The 20,040-nt window shown below is 40.4% G+C and overlaps 1 protein-coding gene across 1 annotated transcript in view; it reads left to right on the plus strand.

Moving 5' to 3' along the window:
- The window catches only part of PTPN4 (protein tyrosine phosphatase non-receptor type 4), a 685,809-nt gene that overhangs the window by 139,587 nt on the left and 526,182 nt on the right, over positions 1 to 20,040 (plus strand). The window contains exons 6-8 of the mRNA XM_029605153.1: positions 7,723 to 7,767; positions 8,165 to 8,217; positions 9,971 to 10,091. Coding sequence (XP_029461013.1) covers positions 7,723 to 7,767; positions 8,165 to 8,217; positions 9,971 to 10,091 — 219 coding nt within the window. The remainder of the gene's footprint in view (positions 1 to 7,722; positions 7,768 to 8,164; positions 8,218 to 9,970; positions 10,092 to 20,040) is intronic.

Genomic DNA, 20,040 nt, shown 5'->3' on the forward strand with positions numbered 1-20,040 from the left:
ATTATCAATTGGAGAGCTTTTTGTAATTCACGCAATGCCTCAGATTCCTGCCAATTGAAGTTACAGTTATGATTACGTGGACAATTGCTAGCGGCTTCCTGGATATCTCGGAGGACGAACTGATGGATTACTTAAAACTGAAGGATAATTTCAGCTAAGTTCAGTATCTCTTTAACATATTCAACTTCATGTCTGTAATCAGTTGTGGTCTACCTAATTGAGTGTCCATGTAAATAAAAAAAAAAAAAATGTATGTGGGCAAAACAGCGCATATGATTAAGACAGGTATGATTGAACATTGCTCTTTTCTAGCACACAGTCTGCAGAATGCACCACTGGTAGCTCATTGTGAAGAAACGCACCATTTCTTTTAGTTACGTTTTTGTGTCATCGATCAAGTGTTTCCACACTAGCATGGAGGTGACTTAAATCATCAGTTGCTGCAATTAGAGCAACAATGGATCTACAAATTACAGTCTTTTGGTCCTGATAGATTGAATGCTTATTTAGATGTGAGTGTGTTTTTTTTGTTTTGTTTTTTTTTTTTAGATGATCCTTTATGCTTTGAGCTGACGTCAAGATATTCACTTATGTTCCATCGTTCTTCAGGTGATCCTCCATCTGGGGCGTTTTATGTCATTCCTGACATTTAAAAGGACATTGAATCCCTCTGCTACCTGCTTTACATCTTTTTGAGACTGACTGTCCAGTATGAATGAAAAATTCTGGCCTGCAGATAAGTACTTTCTTAATTCATTTCCTGATAGATTATTAATTCTTATGTATGGTTATGTTACAGACAACAGTCTTTTTGATGGATTACCAATTGCAGAGTTAACCCCTGAAGAAGCTGGCTACAGTGAAACATTGGTCCATTTGGGCTTGATGATTGTTGTGATTTTAATTTTCTAAAAAAATTCTCAAATATTTTTTGTTTTGGACATTAGATAAAGGTGGATGATCAAACTGTCCGGATGGTCCTTGCCTGAGATAGCAGGACAGATTACTCATGCTTGCTGACACCTTTTAAAGCAATTTCAAAATTTATTTTCTGCTGACCGTTTGAGTTTCGTTCTTTGTTGGGTTCCCCTTTTTTTTTTGTTTGTTCAGAGAAGGAGCCTGAGACACCAACCTATTGTCCTTTTAGAATTGAGGAAATGGGAAGCAAGCAGAACCAGAAAACTTCATTTCAAACAGCTTTCCTGACACTCATACTGTGAAAAAGGAGCTGGGGTAGGCCAGATTTAAGATGTCGTCGCCCATAGGCAGGACATGTATTTTCTCCTCCCTCTTCCCCTGGAAAGGAGAGAGCAACAGGGGAAGTCCCAGTTCTTGGGCACCTTTAGAATTTGGCATCCAATGCATATGTCTATGTTGTCTGTGTCTAAATCCGGCCCTGGCTGGGAGAGGGACGATCTCTGCGGTACTGGGCAGACCAAAATGCATCATTAAGAGAGAATTGGGTGTGAAATTTAATATGAAGAAAGCTATAGAATAGAAGTTTGATCCTGGCCAGGCCAGGAGGTTGTCTGGTTTTATTCTTATTTAGAGTTTTAGGAGACAAGGTAAAAGAAGACCCTTTTTTAGAATTAGGAGCATTGATTGTTGTACCAACAACAGATAGCTTTTCAGGTGTCAATGTAAACTAAACTATTTTGTGGTGGTAAAGAAGGTTGTGGGGTATGGGGATAGCAGGTTTCACTCAGTATTGGGCCTCAAGAGATTTAGCAGATCTATGATACAGAAGATTTTTGGTATGGAATTCCTGTTTTGTACCATTGAAGCAATCGGACTGAAAGTTTTGTGTTATCTGTGAATTAGGTTTGTCACTACCAGCAATATGGTAATGCTGCCAGAGGGCAAGTTGATATGTCTTGCATCACTGTTCTCAAAGAACAGTGATGCAAGAGTGGTGTCTAAACCTTTTGATTTTTTTTTTTTTGTTTCTCTGCCTTGTCCGTATGTCTTGTCTAGTTAGAAACTCCAAATAACAGGGACCATCTAGTATTATGTCTATAACACCTGCTAGCACTATCAAATTATTACAACAATATACTATCTTGATGCAACCTGGCAAGGTTAGAGAGTATCAAGGGCCAAGTTCCATCTGAGAATTTTAGAAAATGTATTGTTAAAGAAATGGAAGCTGCTGAGAGAGATTGTCCATTCTGACCTGGTAGACTTAAAAAGAAAGGAAAATTGTGAGAATCAAATGTTATATAAAAGGAACTATATGACTTTTGCCCCAAAATGCTAAATTTAAGGGTTGGTCAAAAGTTCTGTTTTCTGAACAATTTTTGCATGCACAGCTTTTTCTGTTGAATTTTTCCCTTACAGAAGTCACAGGAAATTAAATTCTTGGTCCAAAGATGTGCTATTTAAAACTTTTACAAGCAAAGTGACTTTATTTTTTGCTCTCTCTTGCTCTGCTTGTGCCTGAAAACTGGCCCTAAGACAGCCACATTTTATCCACTATCCTTTACTCTAAAAGCTTGCCATCATGAGATCTAAGACCTCCTACCTAGCTCTTTGATAACCAACGATGCAAACTGAAAAGTAATGTCAGATTGCCAAAATTAGAAAATGATGCTTACGTAAATTCTAAGACATCTGCATCCAGGTTCTTCACACAGCGTTTACTTAATTTTTTTTTTAAATTTTGATTTGATTTATATTGATTGGTCAGCCACTTCAAAGCAAATTGCATTCAGGTACTGTAGGTATTTCTCTGTCCCAAAGGGCTTACAATTTAAGGGCTGGATATATTAAGCATTTTTCCCATAGGCACAGAATGTTTCTTGAAATCTGATGGTAATAGCTCCTGGGTTTGAGGAAAAGGTGGCCTTCTCACTCCTCTCTGTCCCCCACAGAGTTGTTCTGCATTGCTGGACTTTAGTTTATTTTTAAATGTATTTTATAAATTCTCCAATTACCCTGCAACTCTTGCATAATCTGTGCTGCTTTTCTTGGGAGCAATGCATTTATATCAGCACAGTGGGTTATTTTAAAACTTGCAATTCACCTTCATAGGCTGTATTCGAGTCCCTATTGGACAATGTACTACATCATAAACCACCACACAATTGGCAGTCTCTACTCAAAACATGGCTAGAGCTAGAATAGAAGGGGTGTTACCATCTGTACCACTGGTACTGAAACCCACACAATGTGTGACCACAGTACCTATGATTGTAGCCATTCTCTTTCTTGCATACTAATTGCAGTCTGCAAAGCATTTTTAAGCTCATCCTCTTCGACCAGGAATAAAACAGGAAATGATACAAATTTGTATGCAGTATTCCTGGATGCTAAAAAGCTACAGTAATCAAACAAAATGTCATGGTATAAAAAGTAATTGCAAATGTTTGGTTTGTTTTTTGGGTCTTATTCTAGATTGTGCCAGGTTTTGGAAAATGAAATTTGATTTGCCATATGAGCTTGTCTGACGACCCCTTTATGTTACAATCTCCTTGGAGATGGTATATTTTCTGTTTCCCAGTCAAGTTGATGGGTGAGGTTGAGATCATGGTTTTCACAGCATCTTCAGTGAGAGCACCCTTATTTATATTACCCTGAAAACAGTTTAATTCATAATCCTTGAGGGAACCACTAGTTTAGTCATAACCTTAATAATATTTGTGTTTATTTTCAGTAGGTCTTCTAAATGGCAGTGTACACGTGTACTTTTCAGCCTCTACAAGCTCGGCCAATTTTCAAACACAAGTTACTTCCACTTGTTTTTGATTATCTGCTTATGGAGCTAAAAGGGCGCACATACACCTTTTCTGTTTTAAACCATGGTGTAGAGTACACATGCTGGTGTCATGTGTATGATGTATGTGCATTTTTAAAAATGAAATGTAGACACACAGGAGTGAGATTTCAAAGTGGCTTAAGCACACTAAACCTTTTTGAAAATTACCTCATAGTTTCATAAACAATGCCAAAAAATATACTGTCTCCTTTCCCTGCTCCTCCTCCTTCTCCCCCTCCCCCTCCCCCTCCCCCTCCCCAAACCCTTCCTGGGATATCTTTTTTTTTTCTATATGGCCAAAAGTAGACACATCCCTTCTGGTAGTTAAAATTAATTTTCCCAGATTTAGCTGATTCATTTGGGTTAACTCCATCTTTATTTGTAGAAGGCACCTAAGCTTTTAAAACTTCAAGGATAAAGTTTTAAGTTCTGCATTATTCCCCAGGCCTTCTTTTACTGTCTGTGTTGTAATCCATCACAACAATTCCCTTTATCTTTTATGAGAATGAGGTTATCTTATTTTAAAAGAGCATTCTCCACCTTAAAATTGCTATCCCAACTATCACTCTGCCTCAACCAAGCCAAAACAGAAATCATTCACATCCAGGAAGACCCTCCCTCCTCCCCCCTCGAGAGCACCCCTTCAAACAACTCAGGAAGCTCAAACAACACGGGGATGCCAATCATACCAAGAACCTCACTCACACCATCCACAAAAAACCTAGGAGTAACTATCGACAGCCAACTCAACTTTAAACGACACATCTCCAATACAATCAAAGATGGATTTTTCAAACTACAAACACTTAAAAAACTCAAACCCCTCCTCCAACCCCATGATTTCCGAACAGTACTTCAATCAATTATTTTCTCAAAACTCGACTACTGCAACTCCCTCCTCCTTGGAATACCAGATACCCATATCAAGCCCCTACAAGTCCTACAAAACGCCGCCGCCAGAATTATCACCAACCACAAAAAATCCTCCCACATCACACCCACCCTCAAAGACCTCCACTGGCTGCCCATCACACAGAGAATCCAGTATAAAACCCTCACCCTTATACACAAAAAAATAAACAACAACAAAATGGTCTGGCTAAACACCATCCAACCATACATCACACAAAGATCTCTTAGATCCACCAACTCAGGTCTCCTCTCCATACCAAACCTCAAAAATGCCCACCTCAATGCAACACGCAAACGAGCCATTACAATAGCTGGCCCTACACTGTGGAACTCCCTCCCCACACATCTCAGAAACGAACCCTCACCACAAGTCTTTAAAAAACAGCTCAAAACATGGCTGTTCTTAAAAGCGTTCCCTCCTGAACCCCACCAGACTAAAATACATGTTCTTGAAAGCCTACCCACTTGACTACCACACTGCACTAACGCTTAACACCCCATTCCCCCTTCACCACCCCCCCACATTTCCCTCCCTTCCTCCCATATCCTTGTCCCCTCTCTACCCGTACCCAAGACATATTGTACATTTTGTAAATAGGCTATATGCCACAACTCTATACTCACATTTATATATACAACTGTTGCAATGTTTCTTATAGTATTTTATTTTATTGTTTAAATTAATTTAACTGTTATCTTGTTATAATGTAAAAATAGGGCAGTTCTCGCCCTATTCAACCTGTTATCTGGAAACCGATGTGATATCTCGATCGAATGTCGGTATACAAAATAAATAAATAAATAAATAAATAAATAAAATCTGCCCTGTCATAATTTGTTTCATTCATAATTCTCTGGTAATGCCTAGAATTAAGGACAGGTTCTGTATGGTCTACTTTGGTTTCCCTTCTTTATGTTTTAATGAGTAACGTATATCAGCATTTTAGCAATACACAGGGACGGTAACTTTTAAATAGGCACGCAGCGCACGTGTGCATACTTGTCGGCCCACACTCAGGGACGCAGCCATTTTAGAACATGTGCACTTATATGCGTGTATGCTATAAAGTTTCCTGACCGTGCGCATATGTGCGCGCAGTTTTAAGTGGACGCACGCCTGTGTGTACAAATGCTTCTACCGTGTATGTGGGGGGATTTTAATAGACACATGCGCCAACGCCATTACCAGTTTTCCCCAGTTCATTCCCAGTACACCCAGGTAAGGGATAGGACTTCCAAACCCCACTAGTTTAATAGCCTCTCTTGTCCCCTGTTAGCCCTGACCTTTAAAATCCTCTGAGTTACATAGAATATTTTGTTTTGCAACTTACACGCCATCCCTAGCAGAAGTAAAGTTACGCGGCAAGGGACCCTAGCATGTGCCTGTGTGCAAATTTATATTTTAAAAGGGAACACCCATACCCCACCCCTCTTTTTTTTTTTTTTTTTGAACTTTTCATTCGTGCGCTTAGGGGCAAGTACGCGCATACTCGGGCGGCTTTTAAAATCTGCTCGGCACGCGCCGGCCCAACTTGTGCACGTATCTCCCGGTTATCGCGCATGCTGGGCTTTAAAAATTCGCCTTTAACGGATTCTGTCATGCTTGTCAATATATTCATGAAAATTGACAGGGTGCGTGCATCCATCCCTGCACCTTCAGAGCTGGGAGACTGAGCTTACCTGAGGTGTGCAGGAGCCTTTGTGTTGGTGGAAAAGTAAGAAGCTGTGGTTTTCCATTGACAAGCAGGCATGAAACAGCCATAATGGGTGGATGGCATAATCTGCTGGCAATGACACGATCCATATCCCAGAGCTCAGTAAATGTTTTTTTTTACTATGCTTGTGCAGGCGTTCCATTGCGCATGTGCTGCCACGTGAGCCCCTCAGTCTTGGATGTCCTTTACCAATCTTTGTGTAACCTTCCAGTAATGTTAGCCATTATTGGAGAGATAAAGAGGATCGTCCCTTCAAGTAAGTGTGAGGAAGGCAATAACAAGTCACATCCACAGATAAAAGAAGATTTTACCTCTGGAAATGGGGGCTCTGATTATTGCCTTCCCTTTATGAGGGCAACATTTTCCACAATGTGGGTAATTTTGCCTGCATTGCTCAGAAGTGTTCCCAGTAGCAGAGCGAGTGCAAACTATGTAGCAACAACACAGTTTTTTTATAATCAAATGCAGGTGCAAATCTCTGCAATTAATTTTCCCAGGGGCAATAATCAAAGCAAAACTACTCATAGTTTTGCTTTGTTTTTTTGTGCAAATCCTGTGTGTAAGAATATGTATGCAGTTTGCATCAACATGGACAGTTTTGGTTATTGCCCAGTTTTGATTATTCCCTGGTCTTTCCTTTATACTATTCTTGTGTATGACAGTTACTGTCTTTGGCATGCATTTTTGGTTTAACTCCTTTTAGAAATTTTGTATTTGCACGTAGTTCCCTTAGCTAGGCGTTATAGTAAGACATCCACTAACCTTCATACCTGAGAGAGAGCATTATCTCCATGATGGCCCAACACCCTGTGTTTTTTTATTTTTTTGTTTGTTTGTTATTTGAATGTGAGCAGGAGCCTGGAAGCTTTCACTTTACAGTCCGGTTATGCATTGGGCAGGAAAATGTGATTCCTTTGCCAGTAATAAGTCTGCCAGTTTTGTGGCCATGATATTCTATACCACAGCTAACAGGTCCAGTAAAGCTAGACAGTACTGAACGTCCACCATGTGAGTGTGCAGTGACTGATTACTGAGCTGTTGGGCCATCCTGTCTTTGGCATGTATTTTTGGTTTCATTCTTTTAACTTAGCTGAGTGGGGTTTATTTTTTTTATATAGCACCAGAATAAGTGCTATGACTTTCTAGAATGCAATTTAAAACTGTGAATGGTTGCTGGAATGATATTATGTAAATGTGCTTTGCAGTTATTTTTATCTTGCATTAGCTTCTGTCTCACAAGCTTACATAGAACCTGCAATAACTGTCTTAATGCAGTGCTTGTAATACATTTTAAAATGTATATAAATTTTTTATCAATTTACTTCTTTCATTTTTTTTAAGGTACCAATATTTTTTGCAGATTAAGCAAGACATTCTTACTGGACGGTAATTGCACCTTTATTTATTTTTATTTCTTTATGTATATTTTCTGTGATACTGCGAGCCACAGAGATTACAGTATTGTTTTCTAGCATTATAGGTACAAATACTTATTTTTAAGAAGGGAAATATGTAGGTTTGTGTGTTAGCATTGCTCATAATTTGAATGACAAAGTGAAATTTGAAATGTTTGTGTGTTTAGAAATCTTAGCTCTTTCCTAGAAGAATCAAAAAGCATTGTCAGTAAAGATAGTGTAGCTGGATAACACATTTCCACATCTTGTGCCTCCATTAATTATTCGGTGTAAAGAGATACACATTTTAATGCAGTGATTAGAATATCTTACAAAAAGAATTGTTCTTGTTTCAGATACATATACCACATATTTTTTGTTTTATGTAGATTCCCCTGTCCTTATAATACTGCTGCCCTTTTGGCTTCCTATGCTGTTCAGTGTAAGTATAATCACCAAATACAAACAGATATTGCTTTGTTAGTTTCTCAGATTTTGCCTTACTTGTTATTTAAAGTAGGTTAATAATCATTTGCATTTTTATTGCTCCTTTAATCAAACTTTGATCTTAACAGGCTTTACAGTATAACAAGTCATAAATGTTATATTAAACTTTGTCTTTTGGGTAGTAGTCCGGGCAGAAAACTTGAAGCATTCCAACTATTTGAAACCTCCCATACAGGGAAGTGAAGGAGGAGCAGTATTACACCAAGAAAGTAGTTTCTTGAATTTTGCACAGTTCTGTTTTTTTAGGGAACTTGAGCTTTTATTCCAGGATTCTCCTGAGTTGGTTAAAATGAGAACAATTTGATATTTGGTTAATATAATTTATTTGTTCCCATTTTTTGCTTTGTTTGACGTTGCTGTTTTTCAACTAATGGCATACTATGATAAATCTTTCATATTTGATACTTTATATTGCTTATGAATAGAAATAGTTTTTAAAACAATAAGCTGGGTGTTAAATCTTTTATAAGAAGAATTTATTGTAGCAGGATTTGATTTACTGCAAGTATATGTACTAAGATTTGGGGGGGGGGGGGGGTGGTGGTGAGTTTCTTATGAAGAAGGACTCATATAGCAAACCCCAACATAAAGCAGGCATTTCCAAGAAAACATCTGTAAAAGCTGAAAATGAAAGGTATATTTTATACTGATGTGCGTCTTTTGAAAAATGCTGGGCTTTGATGACTCTTAACTTAATTTCCACTAAAATTGATTTTTAAGAAAATTAGACGTGTGCACCAAATAAAAGCTCTATGATGAGGCCTGCTGAGCTGTCATTCATGACCGTAGCTGACCTCTACTTCTGGTGTATATCTTCCTTGTCCTACCCTATTGGTGCTGATAGTACAGTTGTAGAGGGAAAGAAGCAATTGACTGGTGAAGCTGGAAGCAGAACAAACCTTGGCTGTCACTGACACCTAATTTGGCTGTCACTGACACCTAACTGACACGCCATGCCCCCCTGACCTTAGACAAGAACCTTGCATTCTGTCATTCAAAAAGAAACTCAAAACATGGCTATTTCTACAAGCCTTCCCTGAGCTATGACCTCCCCAACCACAATATCTTCATGGTCCTCCAGTCAATGTACCCCTGCACTGACATGGCCTCTGTCTCCATATGAGTTAGTTCCGAGTTCTAAGACCTGACACTATTTAGTCATGAATATACGATATTATTACAGTCCTGAGTATATGATCTTATTTAGATATTTGATAGTATTCAGCCATGAGTTCAGATTATTGTTAATCCTGAGTGTATAACCAGATATTATTTATCTCTGAGTTACCCATATCTTTGGCTCTTCCTCCTCCCAGTTCGAGTGCCCCTGTTTTATTGTAACTTTTATCACTTCTCGCCTACTGTTCAGGTTGATGTTAATGTTATTGCACCATTGTTTATTGTAAACCGATATGATATGATTGGGATCATGAATGTCGGTATAAAAAAAGCTCTAAATAAATAAATAATTTCCGCTTTGGAGCTTTTAGCTTCCACACACACCTACTTTCTTACACTTTCCTTTAGAAATGGCTTTAAGGATGTTATTGGTGTGTTGAAATAAGGCAAAACTCTACTATGTAGCATGATACATATTGCAGCTAATCCTTCGTGTCTGTCTTCTCCTGAATATTGAAACTGGTATGGGTGCTTAACATTGAAACAGAAAATTGCTCATTATGTTTTAGCTGAACTGGGAGACTACAACCATTCAGAGCACTTGCCAGGCTACCTCGCCGATTACTCCTTTATCCCAAGCCAGCCTCAAGATTTTGAAAAAGAAATAGCAAAATTACATCAGCAGCATACGTAAGGATTCATTTTTCTTCTATAAAATGCATGTGACTTCAGTTCTAGAATTACAATGTATTTTGCATGTTTTTTACTGTAGTGTTGTAATGAGTTCTTATATTCTTTTGAAATTTTATAAAGTAACACTGTGTAACAAAGTTCTTGTAGTTTGTGATTCTAGATTCAGTTTTTTGGGCTGACCAGAATTGCATTTTACTAGTTAAGGCATTGAGCCATTAAAAACTATTGAATTCTTCATGTTCTTTTTCTATCATTTCCTTAAAAAAAAAAAAATAAATATATAGGCATGTGCTTTGTTGAAAGCAAGTGAAACCTTATAAGTAGGGCTTCTGATTTTAGGGATTTATAAAATAGTAACATAGTAATGATGGCAGAAAAAGACCAAATGAACTATCTAGTCTCCCAGCAAGTTTCTTATGGTAGTACCTGCCGCTCCATGCAGGTTGCCCCCCATGTTTCTGTGAAAGGTAGTAATTGCCGCTCCGTGCAGGTTACCCCCAAGCCTTATGTTAAGGATAGTAATATTTACAATCAAAACCAAGCAACTGCTAGCAATATTTTCACAGGTTGAGCAACCTTCTTGATAATTCTTGTAATGCTGCTTGGATTCGTTTTGCTTTTGGCTGTAGAAGAGGTCCTTTTTTTTCCCCCCTAATATCTGCATATCAGTACCCCGGACCGTAAAAGTCAGTGACCAGTGTTTGCTGTCAGCTGAATCCTATTCTCCTTTGTCCCTGCTGTTGAAGCAGAGAACAATGTTGCAGTTACATAAAAAGCAACAAGGTTAACTGATTAAGGGTAGAAATCTGAATGCATTCTGTTAAGTGTAGCATCTGCTTTTCCGTGTAGGTTACCTCCATGCACTCTTTTCTTCATTTCTAATCTCTAGCCTTTAGGGATCCGCAATGTTTATTCTATGCCCTTTTGAATTTGTTTACTGTTTTTGTCCTCACTATCTCTTCTGGAAGGGATATCCGAGCATCTACTACCCTCTCCGTGAAGAAATATTTCTTAATGTTGGTTCTGTGCAGTCTCCTCTGGAGCTTGATTTTTTTGAACCCTAGTTCTACAGTTTCCTTTCCAATGGATATACAACATTTGTATATCGTTAAAACCTTTCAGGTATCTGAAGGTCTATATCATATCTCCCCCTGCACCTCATTTCTTTCAGGGCATATATATTTAGATCCTTCAGCCACTCCTCATAAGTCTTCTGAATCAGAAACCCACACCATTTTGGTCACCCTTCTCTGGACCGCCTCCATTCCAACCTTACCCTTTTTGAGATATGGGCACCAGAACTGAGCACAGTACTCCAGGTGAGGCCTCACCAAGGACCTGTACAGGGGCATTATCACCTCCTTTTTTTTTTTCTGCCGGTTATTCCTTTCTCTTTGCAGCCCTGTTGTTGATTTTTAGCCAGTGTTGATTTTTAGCCAATTCAGAGGCCAACTTTCATACTGTGTACAAAAATATAAAGTCTGGGTAATTTTTCTCTGTTGGAAATGAGGGGTGAATTAGCAATGGTTGATGTCATCCAGTAGCACTGAATGGACCCTTCTCTCTAAGCTCATAGAGCTTTTGGTCTACTGAGCATGTGTGGGAATTCCCATAAGGGTGTTGCCTCATGAGTCCCCTCAAGTTTTTTTTTTCATCCAAGCATCAGCACAGATGTGTACCCTATGTCTTTGAAAATTTTCAATTACGTTGCCTTGCTGTCTCAGCAGACCCCCAAACAGCACTTTTTAGTGCTATTTAAAAGAAAAAAGATTTTTCTTCACAGAATATCTGGCTTCAAGAAGTGCACAGTAAGTGTTTTCAAAGACTGTACATGTAGTAGGAAGATGTCCATTATGGATGGATAAGACCTCTGTTACTGCTGCCTTGGACTGGATGATGACCAGGTAAATTACTACCAAAGTGGCTGCATGTCTCCTCAAAGAATCTCCCACTTCTGTGGAACAAGCCAAGTTCTTGGGGTCGAGTAAGCAAAAATGTGCCATTACTAATGAGAAGTACCACTCTTTGCCAGCAGTGCACCTGGCACCAAAAAAGCATATAGCCTTAGTGCCATTGCAGCCATCACACAATTCTCCACATCGAGCCCTGGTGCTGTTGATGCTTATGGTTCCAGTGCCATCAACACATGATGTACCAGCATTGTCAACACATACAATTCCGGCACTGTTGACATATCAGTCACTGGAATCATTGACGCATAAAGCTACAGCATCGTCGAAGCACAAGACCTTGACACTTTTGACACATTAAGCCCCAGAGCATTCAGTGCATCGAAATTTGACACCAGTAATGCTTCAAGCATTGGAACAGACTATGCCATTTTTGATGCACTGGGTCACGATACTTCCAACGCAACTGTTCTTTAACTCACTAGTGACTCCAATGCATAAGGGAAGGTCCTTAGGGACAGAAGGAGGTATGATTCACTTATGCCTGCTAATCTCCAAAACAAGGTCACCATCGAGGTCCTTGGAACAAGGCCTTTGTCTAGATACACCAGATTATATTTGTTCTGTGGTACCCTTGATTTTCTAATCCCACTCCCAGTGCAAATTTTGCAGAGTATGTGCAATCAAATTCTATCCTATTATCTGAAGATGATGATTCACCTCTTACGCCCAGCCAGAGGGCATGCAGCCCTTAGACCAAGTGGCAGAATTGATGAAGACTTTCTTTACTTCTCTTTTCTTTCCAAAATATCAGATTTACTTCCGATAGGAGTCCCAGTTTCTTCAAACTGAATGCATACTCCATCAGATTCCCTGCCAAGTGGTTCTAGTCCCCAGCATTCACTTGTAGTGGAGTCCAGTCAGTTGGAGGATATAGACCAGATACACCTCTGAGGTGGCCAAGGACCCATCCTCACACCTAATTAATTACTGGAGTCCTGGGCTAGTGTTCTCTCTCCTCTAGGATTGGAGAAGGGCTGGGTGGGAATGCCCTCTGATCTCTTACCTAAGCCTTTTAAACACCTGAAGACCTCTCTTACTGCAGGTTTTGGACAGGTTGGGTACTGCACTTGGCGTCAATGTTCATAAGGACAAGGATCCCCATGCAAAGGCCTTGTCTATATTCTGGAGATTCTGGCAAAACTAGCTGTCACTCCAGTCCATGATGTTCTACAAGAATTACAAACAAGCATGTAGGAGAACCTGAATTCCTGCTCCCCAGTAGCAAGGAAATTATACCTCAAGTTCAGAATACAGAAATCTCCAGGCTTTGGAATTGTAGTAGAGTTTGCTTTTAAAAGAGCAAAGAAAACGCGAATATTTTCAAATACTCCACTGGGAAAGGATACTAGGTTACTAGACAACTTTGGTGAAAAGGTGTTCCAGAGCTCCATGCTTCCGAACATAAGAACATGCCATACTCCATGCTTCCGAACATAAGAACATGCCATACTGGGTCAGACCAAGGGTCCATCAAGCCCAGCATCCTGTTTCCAACAGTGGCCAATCCAGGCCATAAGAACCTGGCAAGTACCCAAAAACTAAGTCTATTCCATGTTACCGTTGCTAGTAATAGCGGTGGTTATTATCTAAGTCAACTTAATTAATAGCAGGTAATGGACTTCTCGTCCAAGAACTTATTCAATCCTTTTTTAAACACAGCTATACTAACTGCACTAACCACATCCTCTGGCAACAAATTCCAGAGTTTAATTATGCGTTGAGTGAAAAAGAACTTTCTCCGATTAGTTTTAAATGTGCTACATGCTAACTTCATGGAGTGCCCCCTAGTCTTTCTATTATCCGAAAGAGTAAAAAATCGATTCACATCTACCCGTTCTAGACCTCTCATGATTTTAAACACCTCTATCATATCCCCCCTAAGCCGTCTCTTCTCCAAGCTGAAAAGTCCTAACCTCTTTAGTCTTTCCTCATAGGGGAGCTGTTCCATTCCCTTTTATCATTTTGGTAGCCCTTCTCTGTTCCTTCTCCATCGCAATTATATCTTTTTTGAAATGCGGCGACCAGAATTGTACACAATATTCAAGGTGCGGTCTCACCATGGAGCGATACAGAGGCATTATGACATTCTCCGTTTTATTCACCATTCCCTTTCTAATAATTCCCAACATTCTGTTTGCTTTTTTGACTGCCGCAGCACACTGAACCGATGATTTCAATGTGTTATCCACTATGATGCCTAGATCTCTTTCTTGGGTAGTAGCACCTAATATGGAACCTAACATTGTGTAACTATAGCATGGGTTATTTTTCCCTGTATGCATCACCTTGCACTTGTCCACATTATTTATTTATTTAAAACTTTTATATACCGACATTAGTGTACAACATCATACCGGTTTACAATTGAACTGACAGGAAGAAAATACAAATAACAGGGATAGGGGGCGGGGATTTTTAAAATGCAACAAAAGCGTCAGCATAACAGATAGCATCAGGAAGTAAAGCAACAGCTATCAACTTAAACAGTTATAACGTATTAATAAATAATGGTAAGTAAAATATATACAACCTAATGGAAAGAAATTAAATGAGTACAGGGGTATACATTAAATTTCATCTGCCATTTAGATGCCCAATTTTCCAGCCTCACAAGGTCTTCCTGCAATTTATCACAATCTGCTTGTTATTTAACTACTCTGAACAATTTTGTATCATCTGCAAATTTGATTACCTCACTCATCGTATTTCTTTCCAGATCATTTATAAATATATTGAAAAGTAAGGGTCCCAGTACAGATCCCTGAGGCACTCCACTGTCCACTCCCTTCCACTGAGAAAATTGACCATTTAATCCTACTCTGTTTCCTGTCTTTTAGCCAGTTTGTAATCCACGAAAGGACATCGCCACCTATCCCATGACTTTTTACTTTTCCTAGAAGCCTCTCATGAGGAACTTTGTCAAATGCCTTCTGAAAATCCAAGTACACTCCATCTATCGGTTCACCTTTATCCACATGTTTATTAACTCCTTCAAAAAAGTGAAGCAGATTTGTGAGGCAAGACTTGCCTTGGGTAAAGCCATGCTGACTTTGTTTCATTGATAACATGAATGTTGTCGTCCAGAAGTGACACAATAGGTCCAGCCCAAACCTGGACCAAGTTTTTGACCAGCGTCTAAACCCAACAATCATTCTCTCTGGTGGATGGGAGAATTCAAGTATACCTAGAGGAATTGCGCTCAGCAGCGCATGGTTCGGAGAGATGTATCTTTAAAGGATACTAATGATGCACTAGAATTAGGGCATCCCGACAGTGAGGTTCCAATAATTAGAAAAGTAGTCCAAATGCCTGTAACTAAAAACTCACCTGAGCTAAAAAATTCTAACTTATCCCTATCAATTAAAAAGCAGAATAAAAATACAATCAAAAAACAAACTTTGAAATGTTTGTATGCTAATGCCAGAAGTCTAAGAAGTAAGATGGGAGAATTAGAATGTATAGCAGTAAATGATGACATAGACTTAATTGGCATCTCAGAGACATGGTGGAAAGAGGATAACCAATGGGACAGTGCTATACCGGGGTACAAATTATATCGCAATGACAGAGAGGAGCAGTCGGAAGGAGGTGTGGCGCTTTATGTCCGGGATGGCATAGAGTCCAACAGGATAAACATCCTGCATGAGACTAAATACAAAATTGAATCTTTATGGGTAGAAATCCCTTGTGTATCAGGGAAGACTACAGTGATAGGGGTATACTACCGTCCACCTGGTCAAGATGGTGAGATGGACAGTGAAATGCTAAGAGAAATTAGGGAAGCCAACCAAATTGGTAGTGCAGTAATAATGGGAGACTTCAATTACCCCAATATAGACTGGGTAAATGTATCATCGGGTCACGCTAGAGAGATAACGTTCCTGGATGGAATAAATGATAGCTTTATGGAGCAAATGGTTCAGGAACCGACGAGAGAGGGAGCAATTTTAGATCTAATTCTCAGTGGAGCACAGGACTTGGTGAGAGAGGTAACGGTGGTGGGGCCGCTTGGCAATAGTGATCATAATATGATCAGATTTGATTTAATGACTGGAAAAGGAACAGTGTGCAAATCCAAAGCTCTCGTGCTAAACTTTCAAAAGGGAAACTTTGATAAAATGAGAAAAATTGTTAGAAAAAAACTGAAAGGAGCAGCTACAAAAGTAAAAAATGTCCAAGAGGCGTGGTCATTGTTAAAAAATACCATTCTAGAAGCACAGTCCAGATGTATTCCACACATTAAGAAAGGTGGAAAGAAGGCAAAACGATTACCGGCATGGTTAAAAGGGGAGGTGAAAGAAGCTATTTTAGCCAAAAGATCTTCATTCAAAAATTGGAAGAAGGATCCAACAGAAGAAAATAGGATAAAGCATAAACATTGGCAAGTTAAATGTAAGACATTGATAAGACAGGCTAAGAGAGAATTTGAAAAGAAGTTGGCTGTAGAGGCAAAAACTCACAGTAAAAACTTTTTTAAATATATCCGAAGCAGAAAGCCTGTGAGGGAGTCAGTTGGACCTTTAGATGATCGAGGGGTTAAAGGGGCACTTAGAGAAGATAAGGCCATCGCGGAAAGATTAAATGATTTCTTTGCTTCGGTGTTTACTGAAGAGGATGTTGGGGAGGTACCCGTAATGGAGAAGGTTTTCATGGGTAATGATTCAGATGGACTGAATCAAATCACGGTGAACCTAGAAGATGTGGTAGGCCTGATTGACAAACTGAAGAGTAGTAAATCACCTGGACCGGATGGTATACACCCCAGAGTTCTGAAGGAACTAAAAAATGAAATTTCAGACCTATTAGTAAAAATTTGTAACTTATCATTAAAATCATCCATTGTACCTGAAGACTGGAAGATAGCAAATGTAACCCCAATATTTAAAAAGGGCTCCAGGGGCGATCCGGGAACTACAGACCGGTTAGCCTGACTTCAGTGCCAGGAAAAATAGTGGAAAGTGTTCTAAACATCAAAATCACAGAACATATAGAAAGACATGGTTTAATGGAACAAAGTCAGCATGGCTTTACCCAGGGCAAGTCTTGCCTCACAAATCTGCTTCACTTTTTTGAAGGAGTTAATAAACATGTGGATAAAGGTGAACCGGTAGATATAGTATACTTGGATTTTCAGAAGGCGTTTGACAAAGTTCCTCATGAGAGGCTTCTAGGAAAAGTAAAAAGTCATGGGATAGGTGGCGATGTCCTTTCGTGGATTGCAAACTGGCTAAAAGACAGGAAACAGAGAGTAGGATTAAATGGGCAATTTTCTCAGTGGAAGGGAGTGGACAGTGGAGTGCCTCAGGGATCTGTATTGGGACCCTTACTGTTCAATATATTTATAAATGATCTGGAAAGAAATACGACGAGTGAGATAATCAAATTTGCAGATGACACAAAATTGTGCAGAGTAGTTAAATCACAAGCAGATTGTGATAAATTGCAGGAAGACCTTGTGAGACTGGAAAATTGGGCATCCAAATGGCAGATGAAATTTAATGTGGAAAAGTGCAAGGTGATGCATATAGGGAAAAATAACCCATGCTATAATTACACGATGTTGGGTTCCATATTAGGTGCTACAACCCAAGAAAGAGATCTAGGTGTCATAGTGGATAACACATTGAAATCGTCGGTTCAGTGTGCTGCGGCAGTCAAAAAAGCAAACAGAATGTTGGGAATTATTAGAAAAGGAATGATGAATAAAACGGAAAATGTCATAATGCCTCTGTATCGCTCCATGGTGAGACCGCACCTTGAATACTGTGTACAATTCTGGTCGCCGCATCTCAAAAAAGATATAATTGCGATGGAGAAGGTACAGAGAAGGGCTACCAAAATGATAAGGGGAATGGAACAACTCCCCTATGAGGAAAGACTAAAGAGATTAGGACTTTTCAGCTTGGAGAAGAGACGACTGAGGGGGGATATGATAGAGGTGTTTAAAAATCATGAGAGGTCTAGAACGGGTAGATGTGAATCGGTTATTTACTCTTTCAGATAGTAGAAGGACTAGGGGACACTCCATGAAGTTAGCATGGGGCACATTTAAAACTAATCGGAGAAAGTTCTTTTTTACTCAACGCACAATTAAACTCTGGAATTTGTTGCCAGAGAATGTGGTTCGTGCAGGTAGTATAGCTGTGTTTAAAAAAGGATTGGATAAGTTCTTGGAGGAGAAGTCCATTACCTGCTATTAGGTTCACTTAGAGAATAGCCACTGCCATTAGCAATGGTTACATGGAATAGACTTAGTTTTTGGGTACTTGCCAGGTTCTTATGGCCTGGATTGGCCACTGTTGGAAACAGGATGCTGGGCTTGATGGACCCTTGGTCTGACCCAGTATGGCATTTTCTTATGTTCTTATGTTCTTATGTTCTTACTACTGGTTTCTCAAAATTGTGGAGTGTGGAAACGGTGTACATTTTTCCTGACTTCCCACTGTTCCTCATTGCTTGGCCTTCAATCTGGATCCGTTTCACTCAGCACAACTCCACCTGGAGATGTAGTCACTCCTTAGTCAGTGAGCGATAGAATCTGTTCTCACAGGACAAGCAGGATGGTACTCCTCACATATGGGTGACATCATCAGGATGGAGCCCAATCATGGAACACTTTTGGCAAAGTTTCTAGAACTTTGACTGGCATCAAATGGGCATGCCAAGCTTGGCACTAACCCTGCATCCAGCAGGGGTCCCCCTTCAGTCTCTCTTTTTTTTCCCTGCAGCAGTAGCCACGCGGGTTAAGGAGCTCTCTAGAGATTCCTGACAGGAATTTTCCTCACGAAACTTCTTTCAATATTTTCAAAAATTTCTACCCCATAGGGGTCCCCCTATTGATTCTGTACTCCGCGGTCGAAAGGTAAGGCTTTACCATCGTTTGCGGTTGATTCCCGTCGAGGTTTCCCTTCGGGGCCTACCGGCCATCGAAGCCATGGCAGTGGGTTTTCGTCGGTGCCCCGACTGTCCTCGGACAATGTCCATCACAGACCTGCATAGGGTTTGTGTATTATGTTTGGGGTCTGAAAATGATGTCCTAACTTGCACCAAATGTGCCCAAATGACACCGAAGGGCCGTAAGGCCTGCTCAGAGAAGATGGAGTTTCTTTTTCAGTCAAAACCGCAAACTCCATCGACCGCTTCGACATCATCTGAGCTGGTGCCATCGACCTCTCACCAGCAGTGGAACACCAGTGCTGCCGTCCGGCATAGACTACTCCGAAGGTGTCTACTTCTTCCTCATCACCTCAGGAGAAGCACAGAGGAGAACATCGTGAAAATCGTCGACACCGTCATCGGAAGGCTCAGTCTGCTGATCCAGGCAAGGCATTGGCATAGACAGAGCTACTGACAAAGAAATCCCGTCCAGAGAAAGCCCCATCCTCCTCTGTGACCTGGTTACCGAGGCGTTCCCCCACCTTCATTGGTGCAGGGAGCCGCGAAGCCACTTTTACTGGTGGACCCTCCGGCTATGCCAGTATTGCCTCCCACTCCGGAGCTGGGGTTACATGCCCCAGGATTCCGCGAGGAATTGGACTGGATGATCCAAGAGGCCATCGGTAAAGCAATGCAGGGCTTCCAATCTCCATCAGCGCCGATACCGATGCCAGCCCCAGTCACAGACCCGATACCCACGGTGCTCGCACCGCTACTAGGCAGATTGGATGTGCTGATCGGTGCTCTTCCACCGAAGGAACAGAAGATACCGGTATGTGCACCACCTTCCACGCAGATACCTTTGTCGTCTGAAGACGAAGAAACACTGATACAGATACCGCCGTCTGGGATCTTGCCACCGACTCACCCATCAGTGTCACCGGTTCCATTGATGCCTATTCTGCCATCGATACCGCATCGTCCTCAATCGGTGCCACCATTGATGCTGTCTATGCCTAGGCCTGATCCTTCAGGAATAGCACCATTACTCCCCTCTGGAGATCCTATGGGAGGCGATGATCAACCGTATGACCCCT

Source organism: Rhinatrema bivittatum, chromosome 6, assembly GCF_901001135.1.
Source record: "Rhinatrema bivittatum chromosome 6, aRhiBiv1.1, whole genome shotgun sequence".
In the NCBI taxonomy this organism is placed as follows: Eukaryota; Metazoa; Chordata; class Amphibia; order Gymnophiona; family Rhinatrematidae; genus Rhinatrema; species Rhinatrema bivittatum.